The sequence below is a fragment of the Salvelinus fontinalis genome, chromosome 5 (genome assembly GCF_029448725.1).
Source record: "Salvelinus fontinalis isolate EN_2023a chromosome 5, ASM2944872v1, whole genome shotgun sequence".
NCBI classification, from domain to species: domain Eukaryota; kingdom Metazoa; phylum Chordata; class Actinopteri; order Salmoniformes; family Salmonidae; genus Salvelinus; species Salvelinus fontinalis.
The window spans coordinates 6,717,167-6,741,393 of record NC_074669.1 but is presented as its reverse complement, the minus strand read 5'-3'; the positions used below and the strand labels follow the sequence as shown (position 1 = coordinate 6,741,393).

The 24,227-nt window shown below is 43.5% G+C and overlaps 1 protein-coding gene across 4 annotated transcripts in view; it reads left to right on the top strand.

Annotated features, from left to right (window-relative positions):
- Positions 1 to 24,227, top strand: part of LOC129854990 (transcription factor SOX-6-like) — a 184,290-nt gene that overhangs the window by 45,912 nt on the left and 114,151 nt on the right. For all 4 annotated transcript variants that reach the window (XM_055922213.1, XM_055922214.1, XM_055922211.1 and 1 more), the window contains 2 exons: positions 16,779 to 16,998; positions 19,393 to 19,603. In XM_055922213.1, coding sequence (XP_055778188.1) covers positions 16,780 to 16,998; positions 19,393 to 19,603 — 430 coding nt within the window. In that variant the 5' untranslated portion in view covers position 16,779. The remainder of the gene's footprint in view (positions 1 to 16,778; positions 16,999 to 19,392; positions 19,604 to 24,227) is intronic.

Here is a 24,227-nt window from a genome sequence, read left to right as displayed (position 1 = left end):
GGTCCAGACCCAGCATTATTATACACACACAGGCCCAGAACCAGCATTATTATACACACACAGGTCCAGACCCAGCATTATTATACACACACAGGCCCAGACCCAGCATTATTATACGCACACAGGCCCAGACCCAGCATTATTATACACACACAGGCCCAGACCCAGCATTATTATACACACACAGGCCCAGAACCAGCATTATTATATACACACACAGGCCCAGACCCAGCATTATTATACACACACAGGCCCAGACCCAGCATTATTATACACAAACAGGCCCAGACCCAGCATTATTATACACACACAGACCCAGACCCAGCATTATTATACACACACAGGCCCAGACCCAGCATTATTATACACACACAGGCCCAGACCCAGCATTATTATACACACACAGGCCCAGACCCAGCATTATTATACACACACAGGCCCAGACCCAGCATTATTATACACAAACAGGCCCAGACCCAGCATTATTATACACACACAGACCCAGACCCAGCATTATTATACACACACAGGCCCAGACCCAGCATTATTATACACACACAGGCCCAGACCCAGCATTATTATACACACACAGGCCCAGACCCAGCATTATTATACACACACAGGCCCAGACCCAGCATTATTATATATACACAGGCCCAGACCCAGCATTATTATACACACCCAGGCCCAGACCCAGCATTATTATACACACCCAGGCCCAGACCCAGCATTATTATACACACACAGGCCCAGACCCAGCATTATTATACACACACAGGCCCAGACCCAGCATTATTATACACACACAGGCCCAGACCCAGCATTATTATACACACACAGACCCAGACCCAGCATTATTATACACACACAGGCCCAGACCCAGCATTATTATACACACACAGGCCCAGACTCAGCATTATTATACACACACAGGTCCAGACCCAGCATTATTATACACACACAGGCCCAGACCCAGCATTATTATACACACACAGGCCCAGACCCAGCATTATTATACACACACAGGCCCAGACCCAGCATTATTATACACACACAGGCCCAGACCCAGCATTATTATACACACACAGGCCCAGACCCAGCATTATTATACACACACAGGCCCAGACCCAGCATTATTATACACACACAGGCCCAGACCCAGCATTATTATACACACACAGGCCCAGACCCAGCATTATTATACACACACAGGCCCAGACCCAGCATTATTATACACACACAGGCCCAGACCCAGCATTATTATACACACACAGGCCCAGACCCAGCATTATTATACACACACAGGCCCAGACCCAGCATTATTATACACACACAGGCCCAGACCCAGCATTATTATACACACACAGGCCCAGACCCAGCATTATTATCCACACACAGGCCCAGACCCAGCATTATTATACACACACAGGCCCGGACGCACTCACACATTATTATTTTCTAATTTAACCTTTATTTAACTAGGCAAGTCAGTTAAGAACAAATTCTTATTTACCATGACAGCCTACACTGGCCAAAACCGGAAGACGCTGGGCCAATTGTGCGCCGCCCTATGGGACTCACTCTCACACACACACACACACACACACACACACACACACACACACACACACACACACACACACACACACACACACACACACACACACACACACACACACACACACACACACACACACACACACACACACACACACACACACACACACACACACACACCCGAGCTGTGTGAAAAAGGTGGAGAGACAGAGAAAGAGATACATATGGAGATAGAGAGTTGATTGATTAAGAGAATTTCAATAAACGAAGACTGAATGAAAGAAGGGAGTGATGAGTGTTAGATTAGTTGTCTAATGACTGGGTACTGGGTGAGTGTTAGACTAGTTGTCTATAGAATGGGTACTGGGTGAGTGTTAGACTAGTTGTCTATAGAATGGGTACTGGGTGAGTGTTAGATTTGATGTCTAATAACTGGGTACTGGGTGAGTGTTGGATTAGTTGTCTATAGAATGGGTACTGGGTGAGTGTTGGATTAGTTGTCTATAGAATGGGTACTGGGTGAGTGTTAGACTAGTTGTCTATAGAATGGGTACTGGGTGAGTGTTAGACTAGTTGTCTATAGAATGGGTACTGGGTGAGTGTTTGATTTGATGTCTAATATCTGGGTACTGGTTGAGTGTTAGATTTGATGTCTAATAACTGGGTACTGGGTGAGTGTTAGACTAGTTGCGTAATGACTGGGTACACTCCCAGCACAGTAGTATCATTGACTTATCCAATATCTATCTGTATGACTCTCACATGCGATTTATTTTTAATTTGGCTATTTAGTTACACTATTCATATTTTAGCCTGAAATGAGCAAACTGACCAAAGATTAAAACCTAGTATTTCTCTTTCTGCTGTGTTTTGTGATCGTAGCAAAATCCCTAAAGCGTTTATTTCTATCTTCTCAAGTTTTTGTCAATTTGTGTTTAATGGAAGGATGTCTGAGCACAGGCATTGGAGGCTACATTGACATTAGGAGACCATATTCAAATCAAATCAAATGTTATTTGCCACAATACAGTGTTGTATAATATTCTGCCGTCGACTAAGGCTACTGACTACACCAATAGAGAATGACAGACGGCCCTTTAGCGCCGTTGCGCCGTTGCGTGTTGACTTTGGTCTTGAATGGTTTTACTCTAAAACCAAAAAGCAAATATACTGTATGCTGTGTCTGTGTTAACTTGGGTGTGTTCCAATGCCGGGGAAATAAAAGCACAAGGCAAGGTGTTGGTCAACAAGACCGCTCCTGGGGGACGGACTAGCACATAGAGACCCTGCATAAGAGTGCATGTGTGAGTGGAGAAAAAAACTAAACGATTCAGTCTTTTAACATTTTCGAGGGTTCCATTACATTTTCACTGAGATTTTCCTTTTAGAGGACTACGCATCGGCATGATCGTACCAGATCAAGGTGTCCATCTGTTGTGATTTACTGTTTCGTGGCATCGCGCACATTTAAAACTGGTATTATACTTATAGAAATGTGTTTCGACAATATAATAGAAATGCTAAGGCAAACAGTTTGGAGAGAAATGCAGAGCATCAGAGTAAAGAGCCTCCGGTGGGCGGAGCCAGGTTCCGAGGTGGGATTGGACCTTGGCTTCCTGAGGGCCTGGATCTGTTCAAGAAAGATGGTGGCTGTGGGGGATTGGTAACTTATCAATCCAGGGGTCCTATGTATCAATCATCTCTGAATTGGAGTTATGATTTAAAGGCCCAATGCAAGCATTTTTCTCTCAATATCATATAATTTCTGGGTAACAATTAAGTACTTTACTGTGATTGTTTACATTTTTTTTTTTTTAAATGGCTTCTTAGCAAGAGCAAGTTCTCAAGCAAGAATTTAGCTAGGACTGTCTGGGAATGGTCTGAGCGGGGAGGGGAAAACTGAAAACTAGCTGTTATTGGCACAGAGGTTTAGAACTATCTTATTGATCTGTTAACTAATTTATCGCCTGGTGTTGTCACCAGGCAGGACGAAAATCCATCCCACCAAAACAGGCTGAAATTACAGGTGGTCTTTTCAAAGATCTCTTACACTTAAAGGGCATTATCATAATTTTCTAAATGTCACAGTATTATTCCAACCTCATGTGGAAATATATAAATAAAACACGGGAAATCCTGTTTTTGACTGCACTGGGCCTTTAATTAAGATCAGTTTTGTATTTGGATCACAATGAATAAGATCACGTGGATGGGGGGGACCTGATCCTGGCTCAGCACTCTGACTCTGACATGATTGATACGGCCCCAGGTTCAATACAATACATATAATAGATGTACAGTACTCTACATTGGATGTGGACTTTGCTACCAAGTATTGATTCAGTAAGTTTTTATTAACTTTCCCCTGCCACCCATCCCGCAAGCGGTCAGCTTTCAACACACTGTCGACCAGGCCCTCCATTCACTAGGGGCCAGATGAATTGGTCCTTGCAATATGTCGGGACTCCTTTACCAATAAGGTAAATACATAGAGGTCCCATTGCAACACACTGTTGCCGATACACTAGCTTTCTATTGACCTGTGGAATGATGAATGCAGCTCCTTTGGTTTTGAAGTGTTTTATTGACGAATCACCAAACACACAATATACGCACAACTGACGTAGCCACCATACACAATATCCACGTCCTTCACAAGTTCCTTCATTGTGTCATGAAAGTAGCCCCAGTTGCATCTGATGCGATGCTATGAGTGTATTAGCAGTGTTATTTGTTAGCCACCTTGCAACCGCCCTAAGAGTAGCCCCATAATGGACGTAGTGCTGAAGTTCATTTCCTCATTCCCTCCCCACACAAATCCACTTATAGGATGGTGTGACAGGAAATACAACTGCTTTTCTTGTCATTGGTGCACTGGCTGACAAAACTGGACCGTTTTTCGGTGAAACTGACAGGTTGCTAGTGAAGGTTTCTATTTGGGGAAAAGGGAGCGGAATGGGGGAATCTCCGTGGAGAAAGCAGGGCCTGTGTGTGTCTGCGTTCCAACATGTCTGAATGACAGTAACCTCTGTTTAGGTCGATCAATGACCATTTAATGAGGGCCCAGACTGACCAATGAAAAACGTATAGATCTTTGCATCCCAAATGGCACCCTATTCCCTTTCTAGCGCACTATAGTTGGGGAAAAGTAGTCCACTATATAGGGAATAGGATGTCATTTTTGGATGGACTCTCTGTTGGACACGGTAATAGGAAGATAACCTATTCTGTTTGGGATTCAGTGGAGGCTGCTGAGAGGAGGAAGGCTCATAGTAATGGCTGGAACGGAGCGAATGGAATGGCATCAAACACATGGAAACCATGCGTTTCAGGTATTTCATACCATTCCACTGATTCCGCTCCAGCCATTACCACGAGCCTGTTCTCCCCAATGAAGGTGCCACCAACCTCTTGTGTTGGGACGGTCTGTAGAGTTCAGCCTGTGGGACCAAGTTGGTACTGTACTGGCCTCCCTGTCCTCATTCTCCTAACTCACTGTACTGGCCTCCTTTTCCTCATTCTCCTAACTCACTGTACTGGCCTCCTTTTCCTCATTCTCCTAACTCACTGTACTGGTCTCCTTTTCCTCATTCTCCTAACTCACTGTACTGGCCTCCTTTTCCTCATTCTCCTAACTCACTGTACTGGCCTCCTTTTCCTCATTCTCCTAACTCACTGTACTGGCCTCCTTTTCCTCATTCTCCTAACTCACTGTACTGGCCTCCTTTTCCTCATTCTCCTAACTCACTGTACTGGCCTCCTTTTCCTCATTCTCCTAACTCACTGTACTGGCCTCCTTGTCCTCATTCTCCTAACTCACTGTACTGGCCTCCTTTTCATCATTCTTCTAACTCACTGTACTGGCCTCCTTTTCATCATTCTTCTAACTCATGTGCTGGCCTCCTTTTCCTCCTTTTCCTAACTCACTGTACTGGCCTCCTTGTCCTCATTCTCCTGACTCACTGTACTGGCCTCCTTGTCCTCATTCTCCTGACTCACTGTACTGGCCTCCTTGTCCTCATTCTCCTAACTCACTGTACTGGCCTCCTTTTCCTCATTCTCCTAACTCACTGTACTGGCCTCCTTGTCCTCATTCTCCTGACTCACTGTACTGGCCTCCTTGTCCTCATTCTCCTAAATCACTGTACTGGCCTCCTTGTCCTCACTGTACTGGCCTCCTTTTCCTCATTCTCCTAACTCACTGTACTGGCCTCCTTTTCCTCATTCTCCTAACTCACTGTACTGGCCTCCTTTTCCTCATTCTCCTAACTCACTGTACTGGCCTCCTTTTCCTCACTCTCCTAACTCACTGTACTGGCCTCCTTTTCCTCATTCTCCTAACTCACTGTACTGGCCTCCTTTTCCTCATTCTCCTAACTCACTGTACTGGCCTCCTTTTCCTCATTCTCCTGACTCACCTCATGCTTATTGGGATTGTCCAGGAGACCAAGAATATCTCTCTTTTTTATCCTCTCCTTTCTCTCTCTAGCTCCCTCTCTTTCTGGCATTTCCCACTTACTCAGCTCACTTCAACGGGAATTGCTGAAGATTTTACACCCAATTGGGTGAATCAGAGGCCTTTGTTGCCACCCTCGTTGCTCCACAAGTGGCAGAGGGGACTCCGGCGGCTGAATGGCGCTTTGTGTTTTCCTAAGAGGGGCCTTCGCTCTCCCTCTCTTCTGTCACAGACAGGTCCCTCTGTCTCCATGCTCCACAATGGTCAATTGTTTCTCCAGAATAGCCAGGTTTCCAGGTTCCAGGAGAGGAGAAGTAGTGAATGATGAACTCTTGCCAAATTCCGACCCCCTTTTTCTTTCCCTTTTTCCCTCACAAAGGGATTATAAATTACCCTGGACTTTTTGTGGGGAGTTAAAATGCTCCCCTGTCCTTCTCCTACAGCAAACAATATCCATTGATATAGACGTTTAGACATTTTCTATGGCAGGAGTTGTAAAAAACTACATTAACCAGAAGCATCCATAATGTAGAGCTGTGAGTAGCCTCATTGTGGAAAGAAAATGCATAAACTTTGACTACATGCCACGGTTTTTTATTATCCAGCAATGAAATGAGATAGTTTTGTGGCAGCTCCTTGTTTTCGTGGAATATCAGTAGTCATTTTTCTTAAAATTTGACTCTGTCTCACAGTGTTCTGGTTTTCTTATCAATCTTGTCATCTCGTGTCATGAAGATACAATGCATTTGATACATTGGCTCGCCTTTCCAAGAAACTTCCTAGACTTAAAGGGAAGCGATTTGTTCCAATACTCTAATAGTGTATCAACTGGAAAGGTGCGGTGGTCGTTCGGGAATGTTGGCCTAGGTTGGCCTAGTCGGTAATCATGTGAAAAAGATGAATAGAGTGTTTTGTTTGGACCACTGTCTAATCATGGTCTCATCAGTCCCTCCAGGAAGCAAGGCTCATTATTTGGTTGGGCTCCCGGCGGGAATGATTTCTACTTCAGGGAAAATGTCCACCGCCGCCTCGACTGTAATCACTCAATTTCTACTTTCCTCTCGTGAGGCTTCCTCCAGGCAAACTGTAGTAATATTTAGTTTACAGTGAAGTAATGGCTGACGTCTCAGGGTGTTTCTCCGTCTCTTTCTATCTGTGTGTCTCATCAGATGTATATCAACAGCCGTTTCACCAAGCTAAGTGGAGTAGAGGTGTGTGTAGATGGGAGTTTACTTCAGATGTAGATACTGTGTAGAACTGTTGATTTCCTGTTCATCTTTCATCACATATTATCTGCAATTGTTATAGCTAGATGACCTTAGTGTCCATTTGAAGACTAAACAGCAATGCATTCTTGATATTGTATAATTTTTTGTCACTATTGTCTCACTCAATTATACTGGGGCAGGTATTGCCAATGAAAATGTCTATTTTCTCTGATGGGGTCTGGCTAATGCTAACTAATCACATGCGGCCTGATGGTCTCGCTAACGCTAACAAACAGCTTGGGGTCTGTTGCGTGATGAAACTTTATCAGTGGCCGCGATTTATGAGGTCCAGGCATTCTGGGCCATATGAGATCTCAGTTCTAAGAAGCTCTTAAGCCCCCATAAACAGGCAGCAATATTGTCAGCTAAATATAGCCCCCCTTCTTTCTCCTCCACCCTTCTGCCACCCCCCTTCTTCGTCTTTCTCCTGGGGGGTGTGTTTGTGAGATTGGGACTGTTGGGTCAAGGAAGGCTTAGTTTCGCAACGCGCTTATCGATTGGCTCTGTGTGTTAGCCGACGAAACGTCGTAGCAAGTTATGATTTTTGTCTGTAGTCAGTAGCCATATGGGTCTGTATGTGAACTCTTCTAGTATGACTGTCCGTCTGTCTGTCTGTCTGTCTGTCTGTCTGTCTGTCTGTCTGTCTGGCTGGCTTTCTGCCATCTCTATTCTGCTAAGCAGGGGGCATGAAAGTTCACATAGCTAACGCTGACTGGTGGGCCAGACTATCTGGCTCCTTGCATGAAGGATTGTGATTTTGTATGGAATCGCATTGGGAGTTGGCACATACTTCTGTTTTTTGTTTTTGTTTCTGTACAGTTTATGTGCTAGTCTATGGACCTGGATTCAGTGCATATTCCGTATCAGTTACTTAACCTTTGCCTGCTCATATATTTAAAAAAAAAAATCATATGATACACAGCAGATGATGTCATCAGTGTCTCCGGATTATTTTTTTTAAATATATTTAATTCAACCTTCATTTAACTAGGCAAGTCAGTTAAGAACAAATTCTTATTTACAATGACGGCCTACCCCGGGCCAAACACGGACGACGCTGGGCCAATTGTGCGCCGCCCTATTGGACTCCCAATCACGGTTGGATGATGTCATCATCAAATGCATCAGAAACACTTATTATCTCTTTGACTACAAAACATAGAAACCCGCCATTTTCACATATGTGACTCACCACCTGGATTCGGTCGTATGTAGCAACATTTAAATTTCGTTTTTTACATTTGATAAAAGTAGAGACTCAGAGTTACAAAATGGTATATCATACACTGCATTTGAGGAAACAATGGGAAAGTCATTCTGCTTTGAAAGTTGATCAACTTGTAAACTCACTTTTGAGAAAACCGTCTTTCAATGTTTTGGTATTACTATTGGAGAGCCCTCCTTTGTCTACACCCATTCAGCATTGTTCACACCCTCTTAAGCCTTAGCCCCACCCATCTCCTGAAGGGTTGATCTGTGCATTCTGTACTAACTTGCCAGCTACTTCCAGACATCTACAAAAGAGAGAACAGCTCACTGAACATTACTCGCCCTTGCAGAGCTGGTTGGGCTGTTATGTTATCCAGAGCGTTGGTGACTGCAACTGTGCTGTCAAATTGTCCGTTCGTAAATTCAGAGTGTTTCACGTTCAGAGCACACACTGGACACTCTGGCCAATAAGTAGGGTTGTTCCAAAAGCTCTGACATTTCAACGACAGTCAAGCACCCAAGCTAACTGGCTAACATTGGCTAGCTACTTCCAGACACATAATGAGAGAACACCCCACTCTGACCATTTTACTCACCCTAGCAGAGCTGGTTAGGCTTTTTTCATGTTATCCAGAGTGTTGGTGACTGTAACTGTGCTGCTGGCAACAATTGAATTACGCTTTGTTGCTATGTTTACTGACACCGGACAGATTCAACGGGTGTTGAGCGTTCAAAAATGCATCAGTTATTCTGCGCTCTGGCACACTAAGACGAGAGTCTTTTGCTAAGAAATGTAGCTAGATAGCTAGCTAGGTGAGCAATGAATCCCAACGCATGACGTAACGTTAGTTAGTGAGCCAGCCAGCTAATGTTAGCTAGCTAGCTAGCTAATAGTACACATTAACCTGAAATGAAAATACTTTGTCACAATTAGATTGGAGTCTTTTGTTAAGACATATAGCTAGCTAGCTAAACAATGGACCATAACCACAACTCATGATGTTACTACCCTGCATGAATCTGCAGGTAGTTAACCACCAGGTTCTATAGCTATCTATAACTAGTCAAGCAAATGTGTCTGAGATACGAATAATAAGATCATACACATAACGTTAGCTAGCAACCCAGCCAGCTAGCTAACAATACACTTTGAAATGAAACCACTTTCTGTCAAAATTAGAAACGTGTAATATCTGAAAATCTTACCAGTATACATCATGGTTGGACACATCTCCTGTCTGATGCCATGCATTGTTGCCTTAGTTTGATGATGTATTCCAGACCTGTCTTTTCTCCATCTCCTTAGCCTTCATACTCAAATTCCACTGATTTCAAAACTCGGTCCTCCAGAAAGTGAAAAGCATACACATAACGTTAGCTAGCTAACAGTACACTTTAACTTGACATTAGGTTTATGCAGTTTTACTACGCAATAAAAAAATATTTAAAAGCAGTTTACGACAGGATTACCTAAACATACTGACCAGCTCCAATAGACAGACGTGTGCTATATGGTAGACCAATCCAAACTCATCTCTCGGCATGTCCAGCCCACTCATTATCTCAGCCAATCATGGCTAGTGGTAGGTTGTTTCTTTTTCTGTGGCTAAACCAACTAGGCTCGTAATTTAACTTCTTATGGCTGGGATCTCGTTAACGGGATCGATATGACAACAGCTAGTGAAAGTGCAGGGCGCCAAATTCAAAACAACAGAAATCTCAAAATTAAAATTCCTCAAACATAGAAGTATTTTACATAATTTTTAAGATTAACTTGTTGTTAATCCCACCACAGTGTCCGATTTCAAAAAGGCTTTACGACGAAAGCACACCAAACGATTATGTTAGGTCAGCACCTAGTCACAGAAAAACACAGCCATTTTTCCAGCCAAAGAGAGGAGTCACAAAAATCAGAAATAGAGATAAAATGAATCACTAACCTTTGATGATCTTCATCAGATGACACTCATAGGACTTCATGTTAGACAATACATGTATGTTTTGTTTGATAAAGTTCATATTTATATACACAAATCTGAGTTTATATTGGCGCATTACGTTCAGTAGTTCCAAATCATCCGGTGATTTTGCAGAGAGCCACATCAATTTACAGAAATACTCATCATAAATGTTGACGAAAATACAAGTGTTATGCATGGAATAATAGACATTGATAAAAGATACAACTATTATGCATGGAATTATAGATACACTTCTCCTTAATGCAACCGCTGTGTCAGATTTAAAAAAAGCTTTACCGAAAAAACACACCATGCAATAATCTGAGTACAGCACTCAGACAACAAATCAAGACATACAGATATCCGCCATGTTGTGGAGTCAACAAAGTCAGAAATAGTATTATAAATATTCACTTACCTTTGATGATCTTCATCAGAATGCACTCCCAGGAATCCCAGTACCACAATAAATGTTTGATTTGTTCGATAAAGTCCATCATTTATGTCCAAATACCTCCTTTTTGTTCGCGCGTTTAGCCCAGTAATCAAAATTCATGAGGCGCGATCACTAGGTGCATACGAAAAGTCAAAAAGTTCCGTTACAGTTCGTAGAAACATGTCAAACGATGTATAGAATCAATCTTTAGGATGTTTTCATCATAAATCTTCAATAATGCTCCAACCGGAGAATTCCGTTGTCTTCAGAAATGCAATGGAACGCAAGCTAACTCTCACGTGAACGCGCATGGTCAGCTCATGGCACTCTGCCAGACCCCTGACTCAAAGAGCCCTCATTCCGCCCTCCTTCACAGTAGAAGCATCAAACAAGGTTCTAAAGACTGTTGACATCTAGTGGAAGCCTTAGGAAGTGCAAAATGTCCAATATCCCACTGTATATTCGATTGAAAAACTACAAACCTCAGATTTCCCACTTCCTGGTTAGATTTTCCTCAGGTTCTTCCCTGCCATATGAATACTGTTATACTCACAGACATCATTCAAACAGTTTTAAAACCTTCAGAGTGTTTTATATCCAAATATACTAATAATATACATATCTTAGCTTCTGGGACTGAGTATCAGGCAGTTTACTCTGGGCACCTTATTCATCCAAGCTACTCAATACTGGCCCCAGCCATAAGAAGTTTACAATTGTATTTGTATTTACAGATGGCAAACACGTTTGATATTAAGGCACATGAAAGTTCACATGTTCAAGAAGGCATTTTTGTGAAAAAAATAAATAAAATTAACACAATTTACTTTCAAACAGCTCTCCTGTGAAGTCATGACTTGCGACGTACACCTAGTTTCCTGAATTGGGTCACATATGTTGACATTGTGGTGGTGCTGGAGATGATGAATTTTCCATTTTAAAGGACAACTCAAAAAACTAACTTTTGGTATTTGTTTCATTAGTCCATTGTTAATATAGTCACAAAATGTTTTCCATGTCACCAATCAAGTTTTCAAGATATATAACTTTCAAAATACAGAAATACAGCCGTATGATGCATTTTGCATCATATTTACATCCTATGATGCAAAATGCATCGTACCAGCTGTAGTTCTGTAATTTGAAAGTTATATATTTTGAAAACTTGATTGCTGACATGCAAAAAAATGTGGGAATTTATCGACAATGGACAAATGAAACAAAAAACAAAATATTGTTTTTGGGTGGAATTTTCCTTTAAGTTGGAAGTAAGCATGACAGCAATTTAGATAAATACAGTAGAGGTATTTGGTGGTGTAATTAACCAATGATGCTATCGTCAGTGTCACGGTAGGGTCAGGACTGGTGTCAGATGTCATCTATGCAATGGACTTCTGTCTAAGTTTGGCTTTGCCCTCAATTACACAATCATTCCACACCCTTTGAACACACACACATATGTAAGCATACACATACACACACACAAACACGCACGTAAGCACACACACACACACACACGTTCACACACATACATACACACACACGTGCACAAACACAAGTACACACACACACACTGCTAGTGCTGACACTGTCCCCGCTCCCCAGGTTTCCTTTCAGCACTTATGATGTATAATGTTCTCCAGTTGACAGAGTTACAGACCCCCCACCTCTGATCCACTGTATATGCTCCTATCAAATCACTGTGGACACCTGCTACTGTGGGAGTCAATCTCAAGGACCACCCCCCTTCTCTTTTTGTCTTTCTCTTTCTCATTTCTTTCACTCCCTTTCCTTCCCACTTGAACACATTCTCTCTTTAGCTTTCTTTCTCTCTCTCTCTCTCTCTCTCTTTCTCTCTCTCTCTCTCTCTCTCTCTCTCTCTCTCTCTCTCTCTCTCTCTCTCTCTCTCTCTCTCTCTCTCTCTCTCTCTCTCTCTCTCTCTCTCTCTCTCTCTCTCTCTCTCTCTCTCTCTCTCTCTCTCCCTCTCTCTTAGATAGTTGAGTAAGGGTTAGATTTAGGTATTAGGGGGACCAGGAGATGGAATACTTCAGAGATAAACCATCCTGTGTGATTTATGGGGTGCTAATACTGAAGTGGCGATCTGTTTTACATTTTAGAAACTGAGGTTGGTTCTCCTTGGTGTAATTTCACAACAACTACCTTATACACACAAGTGTAAAGGAATGAATAAGAATATGTACATATAAATATATGGATGAGCGATGGCCGTGTGGCATAGGCAAGATGCAGTACATGGTATAGAGTACAGTAAATACATATGAGATGAGTAATGTCGGGTATGTAAACATTATATCAAGTGGCAATGTTTAAAGTGACTAGTGATACATTTATTACATCCAGTTCTTAATTACTAAAGTGGCTAGAGATTTGAGTCAGTATGTTGGCAGCAGCTACTCAATGTTAGTGATGGCTGTTTAATAGTCTGATGGCCTTGAGATAGAAGCTGTTTTTCAGTCTCTCGGTCCCAGCTTTGATGCACCTGTACTGACCTCGCCTTCTGGATGATAGCGGGGTGAACAGGCAGTGGCTCAGGTGGTTGTTGTCCTTGATGTTCTTTTTGGCCTTCCTGTGACATCGGGTGGTGTAGGTGTCCTGGAGGGCAGGTAGTTTGCCCCCAGTGATGCGTTGTGCAGACCTCACTACCCTCTGGAGAGCCTTACGGTTGTGGGCTGAGCAGTTGCTGGACCAGGTGGTGATACAGCCCGATAGGATGCTCTCGATAGTGCATCTGTAAAAGTTTGTGAGTGTTTTCGGTGACAAGCCAAATTTCTTCAGCCTCCTGAGGTTGAAGAGGCGCCGTTGCGCCTTCTTCACCACGCTGTCTGTGTGGGTGGACCATTTCAGTTTGTCCGTGATGTGTACGCCGAGGAACTTACAACTTTCCACCTTCACCACTATTGTACCTTCGATGTGGATAGAGGGGTGCTCCTTCTGCTGTTTCCTGAAGTCCACGATCATCTCCTTTGTTTTGTTGACGTTGACTGTGAGGTTATTTTCCTGACACCACACTCCGAGGGCCCTCACTTCCTCCCTGTAGGCCGTCTCGTCGTAGTTGGTAATCAAGCCTACCACTGTAGTGTCGTCTGCAATCTTGATGATTGAGTTGGTGGCGTGCATGGCCACGCAGTCATGGGTGAACAGGGAGTACAGGAGAGGGCTGTGAATGCACCCTTGTGAGGCCCCAGTGTTGAGGATCAGTGGGGTGGACATGTTGTTTCCTACCCTCACCCCATGGGGGCGGCCCGTCAGAAAGTCCAGGACCCAGTTTCACAGGGCGGGGTCGAGACCCAGGGTCTCGAGCTTAATGACGAATTTGGAGGGTACTATGGTATTAAATGCTGAGCTGTAATCGTTGAACAGCATTCTTACATAGGTATTCCTCTTGTCCAGATGGGTTAAGGCAGTGTGCAGTATGATTGCAATTGCGTTGTCTGTTGACCTATTGGGGCGGTAAGAAAAGCGGAGTGGGTCTAGGGTGTCAGGTAGGGTGGAGGTGATATGATTCTTGACTAGTCTCTCAAAGCACTTCATGATGACAGAAGTGAGTGCTTTGGGGCGATAGTCGTTTAGCTCAGTTACCTCAGCTTTCTTGGGAACAGGAACAGTGGTGGCCCTCTTGAAGCATGTGGGAACAGCAGACTGGGATAGGGATCGATTAAATATTTCCGTGAACACACCAGCCAGCTGGTCTGCGCAAGCTCTGAGGATGCGGCTAGGGATGCCGTCTGGGCCTGCAGCCTTGCGATGGTTAACATGTTTAAATGTTTTACTCACATTGGCTGTGGTGAAGGAGAGCCCATAGGTTTTGGTAGCGGGCCGTGTCAGTGGCACTGTATTGTCCTCAAAGCGAGCAAAGAAGTTGTTTAGTTTGTCTGGGAGGAAGACGTCGGTGTCCGCGACTGGACTGGTTTTCTTTTTGTAATCCGTGATTGACTGCAGACCCTGCCACTTATGTCTCGTGTCTGAGCCATTGAATTGTGACTACTTTGTCTCTATACTGACGCTTAGCTTGTTTGATTGCCTTGCGGCGGGAATAGGTACACTGTTTGTATTTGGTCATGTTTCCGGTCGCCTTGCCATGATAAAAAGCAGTGGTTCGTGCTTTCAGCTTTGCGCGAATGCTGCCATAAATCCACGGTTTCTGGTTGGGGAAGGTTTTAATAGTCATCGTGGGTACAACATCACCGATGCACTTGCTAATAAACTCGCTCACCGAATCATTGTATACATCAATGTTGTTGTCTGAGGCTATCCGGAACATATCCCAGTCCACGTGATCGAAGCAATATTGAGCGTGGAATCAGATTGGTCGGACCAGCGTTGAACAGACCTGAGCACGGGCATTTCCTGTTTTAGTTCCTGTCTATAGGCTGGAAGCAACAAAATGGAGTCGGGGTCAGATTTGCCAAAGGGAGGGCGAGGATGGGCTTTGTATGCGTCGCTGATGTGGAAGGCAACCCTTGCTCGAATTCCGTTTACGTTGTTTTCAAGAGACTGGACATTAGCGAGAAGTATGCTCGGGAGCGGTGAGCGATGTACCCGTCTACGGAGCCTGACCAGAACCCCGCTCCGTCTGCCCCTTCTGCGGCGCCGTTGTTTTGGGTCGCCTACTGCGATCCGATCCATTGTCCTGGGTGGTGGTCCAAACAGAGGATCCGTTTCGGGAAAGTTGTAGTCCCGGTTGTAATGTTGGTAAGATGACGTTGCTCTCATATCCAATTGTTCTTCCCGGCTGTATGTAATAAGACTTCTTGGGGTAACAGTGTAAGAAATAATACATACAAAACAAAATACTGCATACAAAACAAAATACTGCATTGTTCCCTAAGAACGCGAAGCGAGGCGACCATCTCTGTCGGTTCCATGTTCTATTCTATATTAAGATCCTGCATCTATACACTGTCTAATAGATTATCCTACCACAAATGGGTGTATTACTGTGTGTGTGTGTGCGTGCCGGTGGGTGGGGATGGTTGGAATGTATCATGTTCAAAATGGCCTTTGGAGATAGGGTAACACTGGAGAAGAAGATAGAGAAGACTCTGTCCCATAGGGCTGCACACAATTGGCCCAGCGTCGTCCGGGTTAGGGGATGGTTTGGCTGGGGTGGTTATACTTGGCTCATCACGCTCTAGCAACTCCTTGTGGCGGGCCGGGCCCCTGCAGGCTGGGCAATGTTTCCTCTGACACATTGGTCAAGCTGGCTTCTGGATTAGGTGTTAAGAAGCGCAGTTTGGCTTGTCATCTTTTTGGAGGATGCATGACTAGACCTTCGTCTCTCCCGAGCCCGCTGGGGAGTTGCAGCAATGAGACAAGATCGCAATTTGATATCACGAAATTGGGGAGATAAAGGGGGTAAAATACAAAAATACAAAATAATAAATGAAAGACAGGCGCTGGAGAAGTTTTGCAGTGTAAGCTTGATTGTCTTCCTAATGATTGACCTCAATACTCAAACTTCTAGGAATCAGTAGGTGATGGAGTCATAACACTGATAAAATTCCATCTGGCATCGGCAACATAAGCTTAATCAAAGCAAACTTTATTTATAGAGCACATTTCTTCCAGGGGAGGCATTTCAAAGTGCTTAACAAATAAAACAATACAAGGGGAGGAAAATAAAAACAAGGAGGTCTTCCTGTGGTTCACTTCTGTCCATCAGTGTGATTGCAATGTAGAAGAAAAGGTATTTTCTTGTTTTTCCCTTCAAGTGTGAGAGCATTCTACAGTATCATCCCAACATCCACTCTAATCCTGAATATTCAGTGTTAAGAGGTGTTTTGTGGTTTTTCCTCAACAGGTGCATAACAAGATACAGATATGAATGAACGTGGAAGAAAGTCATAAATGTTTTCATTGTTTTTTTATAGAATGATGTCTTCCAAGCAAGCCACACCTCCGTTTCCCCCAGCGACGGAGGAAGAGGAAGCGATGGGTCAGGACAATGTGGGCTGGGCCAATGAGGACAGAGAAAGCCAGGACCAGCCGGCCTCGCCCACTCTGCACAGCAAACCCCTCCCAGAGGAGCACCAGCCAATCAGAGACAGCCAGCCTGAGTTGGCGTGGAAGAGTATAGGCTCTACTCAGACGGTGAGACACACTCTTCATCAGATTGACACTGTCACTGATCCCCATTATAGAGGAATCTTCCTCTTTAAGACAAATGCCTCTTGGAACAGTTTCAAGGACGTCTTTAGATGTCTCTGTTAGCCAAAGCCCCTTGTGTTTGTAACATAAGCCATCTAATGTTCTTGGAGATCCCCCCACTCTGTAAGAGGAGGAGACAACATTCAGAAATAAACCTCTCGTCAGGCCACCTGTGCTAGAGTGTGTGCTGAGGGACAATGTCGGTTCACTATTAAAAACAGTATGCTTATGTCCCAAACGGCACCCTATCCCTATATAGTGCACTACTGTTTACCACGACCCATAAGGCTCTGGTCAAAAGTAGTGGATTATATGGAGTAGGGTGCCATTTGGGATGCATTCTATCGCTGTGCTACAGTATTACTGGCCCCATGAATGCCCTTTGACCTATGATGTCATAAGTGTACAGATGTAGGATCTTAACTGGATCACCCTGTTGCAGGAAAATGTTAAACTTGTAGTGTATTTGTGGTTCCAAAAAAGGCTTCTGAAGTTTGTCATTTCCACACAAAAAATGTCCATAGTCAGTCCTGTGGGATTTTGCTTTGCTGTATAGTCAGAGTTGGCTGTTTTTAACCTGAAAACCACTGCTATCTCCATGCATGACAGGTGTGTACCTCTTACCCTTGCCCCACAGGCTATGACCTGTGGCATTCTTCTGCGTTGAGTTTAATTCGTCAATCACAAGATGGAGGGGGTGGATATCTGTAACCGTGTTCTTGGCACAGGCCCAAAAGACTGCCTTTGTTGCGAAACCCATGAGTTATGGCCTTTGTCCCAAATTGCACCTTATTCCCTATATAGTGCACTAGTTTTGACTGAAGTCCCTATGGGTAGTACACTACATAGGGAAAAGGCAGCCATTTGGGATGTAGATATCAACTTGTCCTTTCCCCACTGCCGTGCCACGGTGTCATACTCTGGCTGCCAATACAGGACTCTAGATTCTGCTGTAAGAAGATGATTTTACCAACAACACCCACAAACATTAGATGATTTGAACAACACCCACAGCAACAACACCCACAGCAGCATCACCCACAGCAACAACGCCCACAGCAACAACACCCACTGCAACAACACCCACAGCAGCAACACCCACAGCAGCAACACCCACAGCAGCAACACCCACAGCAACAACACCCACAGCAGCAACACCTACAGCAGCAACACCCACAGCAACAACACCCACAGACATTAGATGATTTGAACAACACCCACAGCAGCAACACCCACAGCAGCAACACCCACAGCAGCAACACCCACAGCAACAACACCCACTGTAACAACACCTACTGCAACAACACCCACAGCAACAACACCCACAGCAACAACACCCACAGCAGCAACACCCACTGTAACAACACCTACTGCAACAACACCCACAGCAACAACACCCACAGCAACAACACCCACAGCAGCAACACCCACTGTAACAACACCTACTGCAACAACACCCACAGCAACAACACCCACAGCAGCAACACCCACAGCAGCAACACCCACAGCAACAACACCCACTGTAACAACACCTACTGCAACAACACCCACAGCAACAACACCCACAGCAACAACACCCACAGCAGCAACACCCACAAACATTAGATGATTTGAACAACACCCACAGCAGCAACACCCACAGCAACAACACCTACAGCAACAACACCAGCAACAACACCCCCTGCAACAACACCAGCAACAACACCCACAAACATTAGATGATTTGAACAACACCCACAACAGCAACACCCACAGCAGCAACACCCACAGCAGCAACACCCACAGCAGCAACACCTACAGCAGCAACACCCACAGCAACAACACCCACAGACATTATATGATTTGAGCAACACCCACAGCAGCAACACCCACAGCAGCAACACCCACAGCAGCAACACCCACAGCAACAACACCCACAGCAACAACACCCACAGCAACAACACCCACAAACATTAGTCAATAGAGATGTGGTGAAAAGTCCAATTTAAAAAGCAATTATATAAATAGTGATTGTTGTTTTAAGTTACACTTTACTTGGTGGTGAGTTAGTTATTAGTTGAAATAATGGCCATTAATATTTAGTTGAGGTAATGGCCATAAGTAACTAAAGGAAAAATAAGAAGTCATAGTAATTCCAAACCCCCATTTAAGTAGATAAGTCAGTTAAGAACAAATTCTTGTTTTCAATGACGGCCTAGTTTAACTGCCTTGTTCAAGGGTAGAAGGACAGATTTTTACCTTTTCAGCTCGGGGATTTGATCTTGCAACCTTTTGATTACAAGGCCAAGCTCTAACCACTAGGCTATCTGCCACCCCATTTTGTTTTTGTTCCTATAGGACAATGGTAGCAGCAAGGGCTGTTCCTTGTACTCCTACCGGAATAACTCTACCTCTCCACCAAAGCCTGAGGAGTGTTCCCGCGAGCGGGGCGAGCAGCTAGGCGGATCCAACTTCGGAACACTTGAGCGCCGCAAAGGAAGCCTGGCCGACGTGGTGGACACACTGAAACAAAAGAAACTGGTGGAGCTGACAAAGACAGAGCAGGACGGTAGGAGAAGGCCTATACCCCCGCTGTACGTGTGTGTACTCTTCTGTACATGGACATGTTTAACTATACTTGAAGACCAGAAGTCCCCACAAGAATAGTAAACAAACAAAAATTTGACCAACTGGGGACATTTTGTCAGTCCCCAAAAGGAAAAAAGCTATTGTGTTAGGGTTAGAATGTTAGGTTTAGGGGTTAAAGGTTAGGAGTTAGAGTTAGGGTAAGAGTTAGGTTTAGAGTTAGGGTTTAAGGAAAATAGGATTTTGAATGGGAATCAATTGTGGGTCCCCACAAGGTTAGTTAAACAAGACTGTGTGTGTGTGAGCTCTCCTGTATGTGTGTATGCGCACTGCGTACGTATGTTTAGCTTTTCCTTTGTGTCTATTTCCTCTTCAGAGGAACTTTGAACCATTCAATTACAAGTGCCAAATCCCCCACCCATAGATCACAGATCTGTGAGAAGTGAAATCGCTAGTTTCCCTTTTCTCCCCCTCAGATCTGTCTCCTCACATCAGGCCAGTGGTTGACTCCCACTGCATGCTCCTGCATGCTGCTATACCCCACAGCCATGGAGATCTTACATCTCTCTGTGTTGCTATGCTACACATGGTAATTGTCATGATATCAGAGGCCCCACTGATCTATCGTCCTAATGCTTCACTTTGTTATTGATATGGTGCAGTGTAGAGTAGTGATCTCTAGAGCCAAATAGCCAAAGGCATCACCGCTTGATCACAGCCTCTACTTTACTGTAGATAGTCTTTGGTTTACTGTGAGTGAGCCACTTTCTCTCTCTCTCTCTGTGTGTGTGTGTGTGTGTGTGTGTGTGTGTGTGTGTGTGTGTGTGTGTGTGTGTGTGTGTGTGTGTGTGTGTGTGTGTGTGTGTGTGTGTGTGTGTGCGTGCGCGTGCGTGCGTGTGTGTGTGTGACTTGCCTGTCTAACAGAAGTGATGTACATCGATGCTAAGGCAGGGAGACAAAGCACACAGCTGAGAGTGTCTTGAAGCAGTGTCAGCGTTCCCCCATCTGTTTTTGGTCAATTTGTGTGTCTTAAGTTTTTCACTCCCCATATAGGGGATACATATGACTGAGCTGCCTCTCTTGGCCAGGTCTCCCTTGGGAAGAGGTCTTCGGACCTCAGTGTGAATACCTGCTTAAATAAGGTTAAATATATATATATGTTTTTATAAGAGAAATAGTAGTTAACATAATTCATAAGTGTAAAATTAGATTAATTAATATCATCAAAACACTAATCCACTGTAGCTTCAGAAATTACCCTCTGTTTTGTTTCTATACATTCTTTAATGGCAATGGTGAAATGTACAGTAACGGTACATTGTTAACAAAAATAAATAAAAACATTCACTCCCCAAGGACCCACCAGTCGCAGCAAACAATAACCCAAACACTGCAGTGTAGATTAGGATTCATCCATCCATCTATTTTAACCATCCATCTATTTATCCATCCATCTATTCATCCATCCGTCTGGCTATAAGTAACATCTCTCTGTTTTAGCTCCCTATTTGAAGTCTATTTGAAGTCTAAATGAACTACAGTTACAGCGATGATTCCTTATTGCATTTCATTCTAACCTTTAGAATTTCACCACTTTATTTGTTGTATATTAAATATTGTTGATGATTCGTTTCATTTACGTTTTTGGCATTTGACCCTGCCCAGTGAGATTAGCAGATGGGTTCATTTTATGTGATGTGTTTGGCTTAAAATAGCAGGAGATCAATAAATAAATCACTAAGGCTGAGAGACTTCTACATTAATGCATTGATTGGCTCTGCGAACTTCGCTCCACAAATGCAAATGCAGCCATAAACGTATACTGTGGATCCAGATTGAAGTGCTGTTACGTGTCTTTACAGAAACCCATCTCTAAAACCACTGTACCCTTTTTTTCTTCCATTATCTTCCTTTTTCTTTTTTGAAGGGTTCACTATTTAGGCCACCTACGTTTTTGTCATTCTTCTCCCACTCAGAGCGTTTTCTCAATTCTGACCTGTTCCCCTTGACCTGTTCTGCGATTATTCATTAAAAAAAATATTAAGGACAATACTTTTGTAGCTATGGTTCTTTTTTTGCTTTTATATTTTTTATATTCATACATTTTGCTATGGACATTGCCTTATCCATATATGTTTCGAAAGACAGAGAACAAGGGAGTCTTTATAGCTGGGTGTGCAGAGGCATCATTGTAAAAAGGCAGATCTGGTAGGGGAGAGTGGGGTAAGTTGAGCCACCCTTGTTTCTTGGAAACCATATACAAAAGTAATTATTTTATGAAATATTTAGGAAGAGGTCATTTTTTCATGGAGTATGTGAAGGAAGAAACCACATGGAAAAAAGTGGTAAGCAAGTTAGATCCAAATAACTTATTTTCACCAAGTCAAATTAATATATTGTGTTAGAGGTTTCATGATGCTTGTATCTAATTTAAAGATTTTATACATCCATTAGGATCTCTATAAGCTTCAATATGAGGTTCTAAACCTAGCGTGAAAGTACATACTTGTAGCTGTGTGGGCTAACAAGGTCAGAATGTTTGCATTGCACAAAAAATAATGTGGGGTTGTTTGGTTGACTCAATTGCTGGGTTGCAGGCGTTGGGTCACTTAGCTGGGTTGTTTTCTTTAAAAACAGTTGGGTTATGGATACTGGGTGTTGGGTTTTTGGTGCTGGGATATTGAGATATGACACAGCAGGTCAGATCAGAAGACTGGACGTGTAGTTTTGTAGGGGTGTGGCTCTCAGATAGTTATTTTTAGCCACCCATGAGAGTAAATGCCATTCATGTTCATCTGTTTTGTTGCATAGTTATCACATATTAAGGTTGAACATTTAATTTTTGTAATTTTGATGACGCCTATGATAATCACATTGTTGGGATACAACAAGGTGGTATACATTATTAGGCAATAACATGGTATACCTTATTATAATATGCAATAAATAATCTTAATATTGTAGAAGAATGTGTAAAAAATAATACTGAAATTTGAATTTGCAGTATGTAAACTTGACATGAAGAACATGAATGACATTTACTCTCACGGGTGGCCAATAAGATCTATAACCTTGAACCTTATGTTCAAAAAGCTCAATCTGCTAGGTCAACCCATTATGAGAGTAGAAAAATACCAAACTGAGTGTTAAATTAACCCATGTTTGGGTTATCCCAACAAAACAGCATTTTGGGTAATTCATGCAACCCAACTGGGGTATTTTTGGGGTATTTTTAGCCCATAATTTTTTTGTTTGGGGTAAACTAGGCTAATGACCATGGGGTAAGTTGAGCCAATGGCAAGTTGAGCAAATGTAATTGTTTTCTTCCCAGGCATTATCACTGGGATTTGAGGTAACATCAGGGCTTATGTTAAAAGTGTTTTAAAAAAGTACAAAGTGTTTGTTAGGTCTTAAGCCTGTGTTAAAAGATGATTCAAATGATTAAAAGACAAGCAGGCGATTATGATTGTGCTGAATTGTGTTTGGGAAATAAAGATAGACATGGTTTTAAAAAGTTTGTGGTAATATTTAATTCAGTACAGACATTTGTAGGCGGCTTAACTTACCCTGTCCCGCGGCTCAACTTTCCCCATAAATTGGACAAGCCATATATTCTGATTATTTCCAGGGATACACAACATCCTGAAATATATGTAGATATCTTTGTTAGAAAGAATACTATATTTCCCTTGACAGAGTGCTGCTGAATGTATAAAAAAGGCTGACCTTACCCCACTCTCCCCTACTGCTGTACCAATGAAACAACGTTTAGCACCACTGAACTGTCTATTACTTTATGGTTTTGTGGCGTGCACTGCTTTTACAGACCGCCTAGAGTGGGTTAGCGGTGTGTCTAGTGAGCTGCTGTTTGTCAACTCACTGCTGCGTGTTAGAGGTCAAATAGGGGGTGCTTATATTTGTGTAACCTGTACAAGTGTGTGCTGTGAAATGGAAATGTGTTTTTTGCATATCCCACTCCCTTGGAGAGTAGGGTCTGGGCCATTACTGGCAGCGACCCTGGAGCAATATCCCACTCCCTTGGAGAGTAGGGTCTGGGCCATTACTGGCAGCGACCTTGGAGCAATATCCCACTCCCTTGGAGAGTAGGGTCTGGGCCATTACTGGCAGCGACCCTGGAGCAATATCCCACTCCCTTGGAGAGTAGGGTCTGGGCCCTTACTGGCAGCGACCCTGAAGCAATTAGGGTTAAGTGCCTTGCTTAAGGGCAGATTGACAGATTTTTCACCTAGTCGTCTCGGGGATTCAAACTAACATCATTTCGGTAACTGGCCCAACGCACTAACCGCTAGGCTACCTGCCACCCCATAGAGTTAGCAGGTCACTGTGGGTACAGGGCATGAGGTGTGTTGTAGTTAGAGGCTCACTGTGGGTACAGGACTGTTGCTGTGGGTACAGGGCATGAGGTGTGTTGTAGTTAGAGGCTCACTGTGGGTACAGGACATGAGGGGAGTTAGAGGGTCACTGTGGATACAGGACTGTTGCTGTGGGTACAGGACATGAGGTGTGTCGTAGTTAGAGGCTTACTGTGGGTACAGGACATGAGCTGAGTTAGATGGTCACTGTGCGTACAGGACATGAGGTGTGTT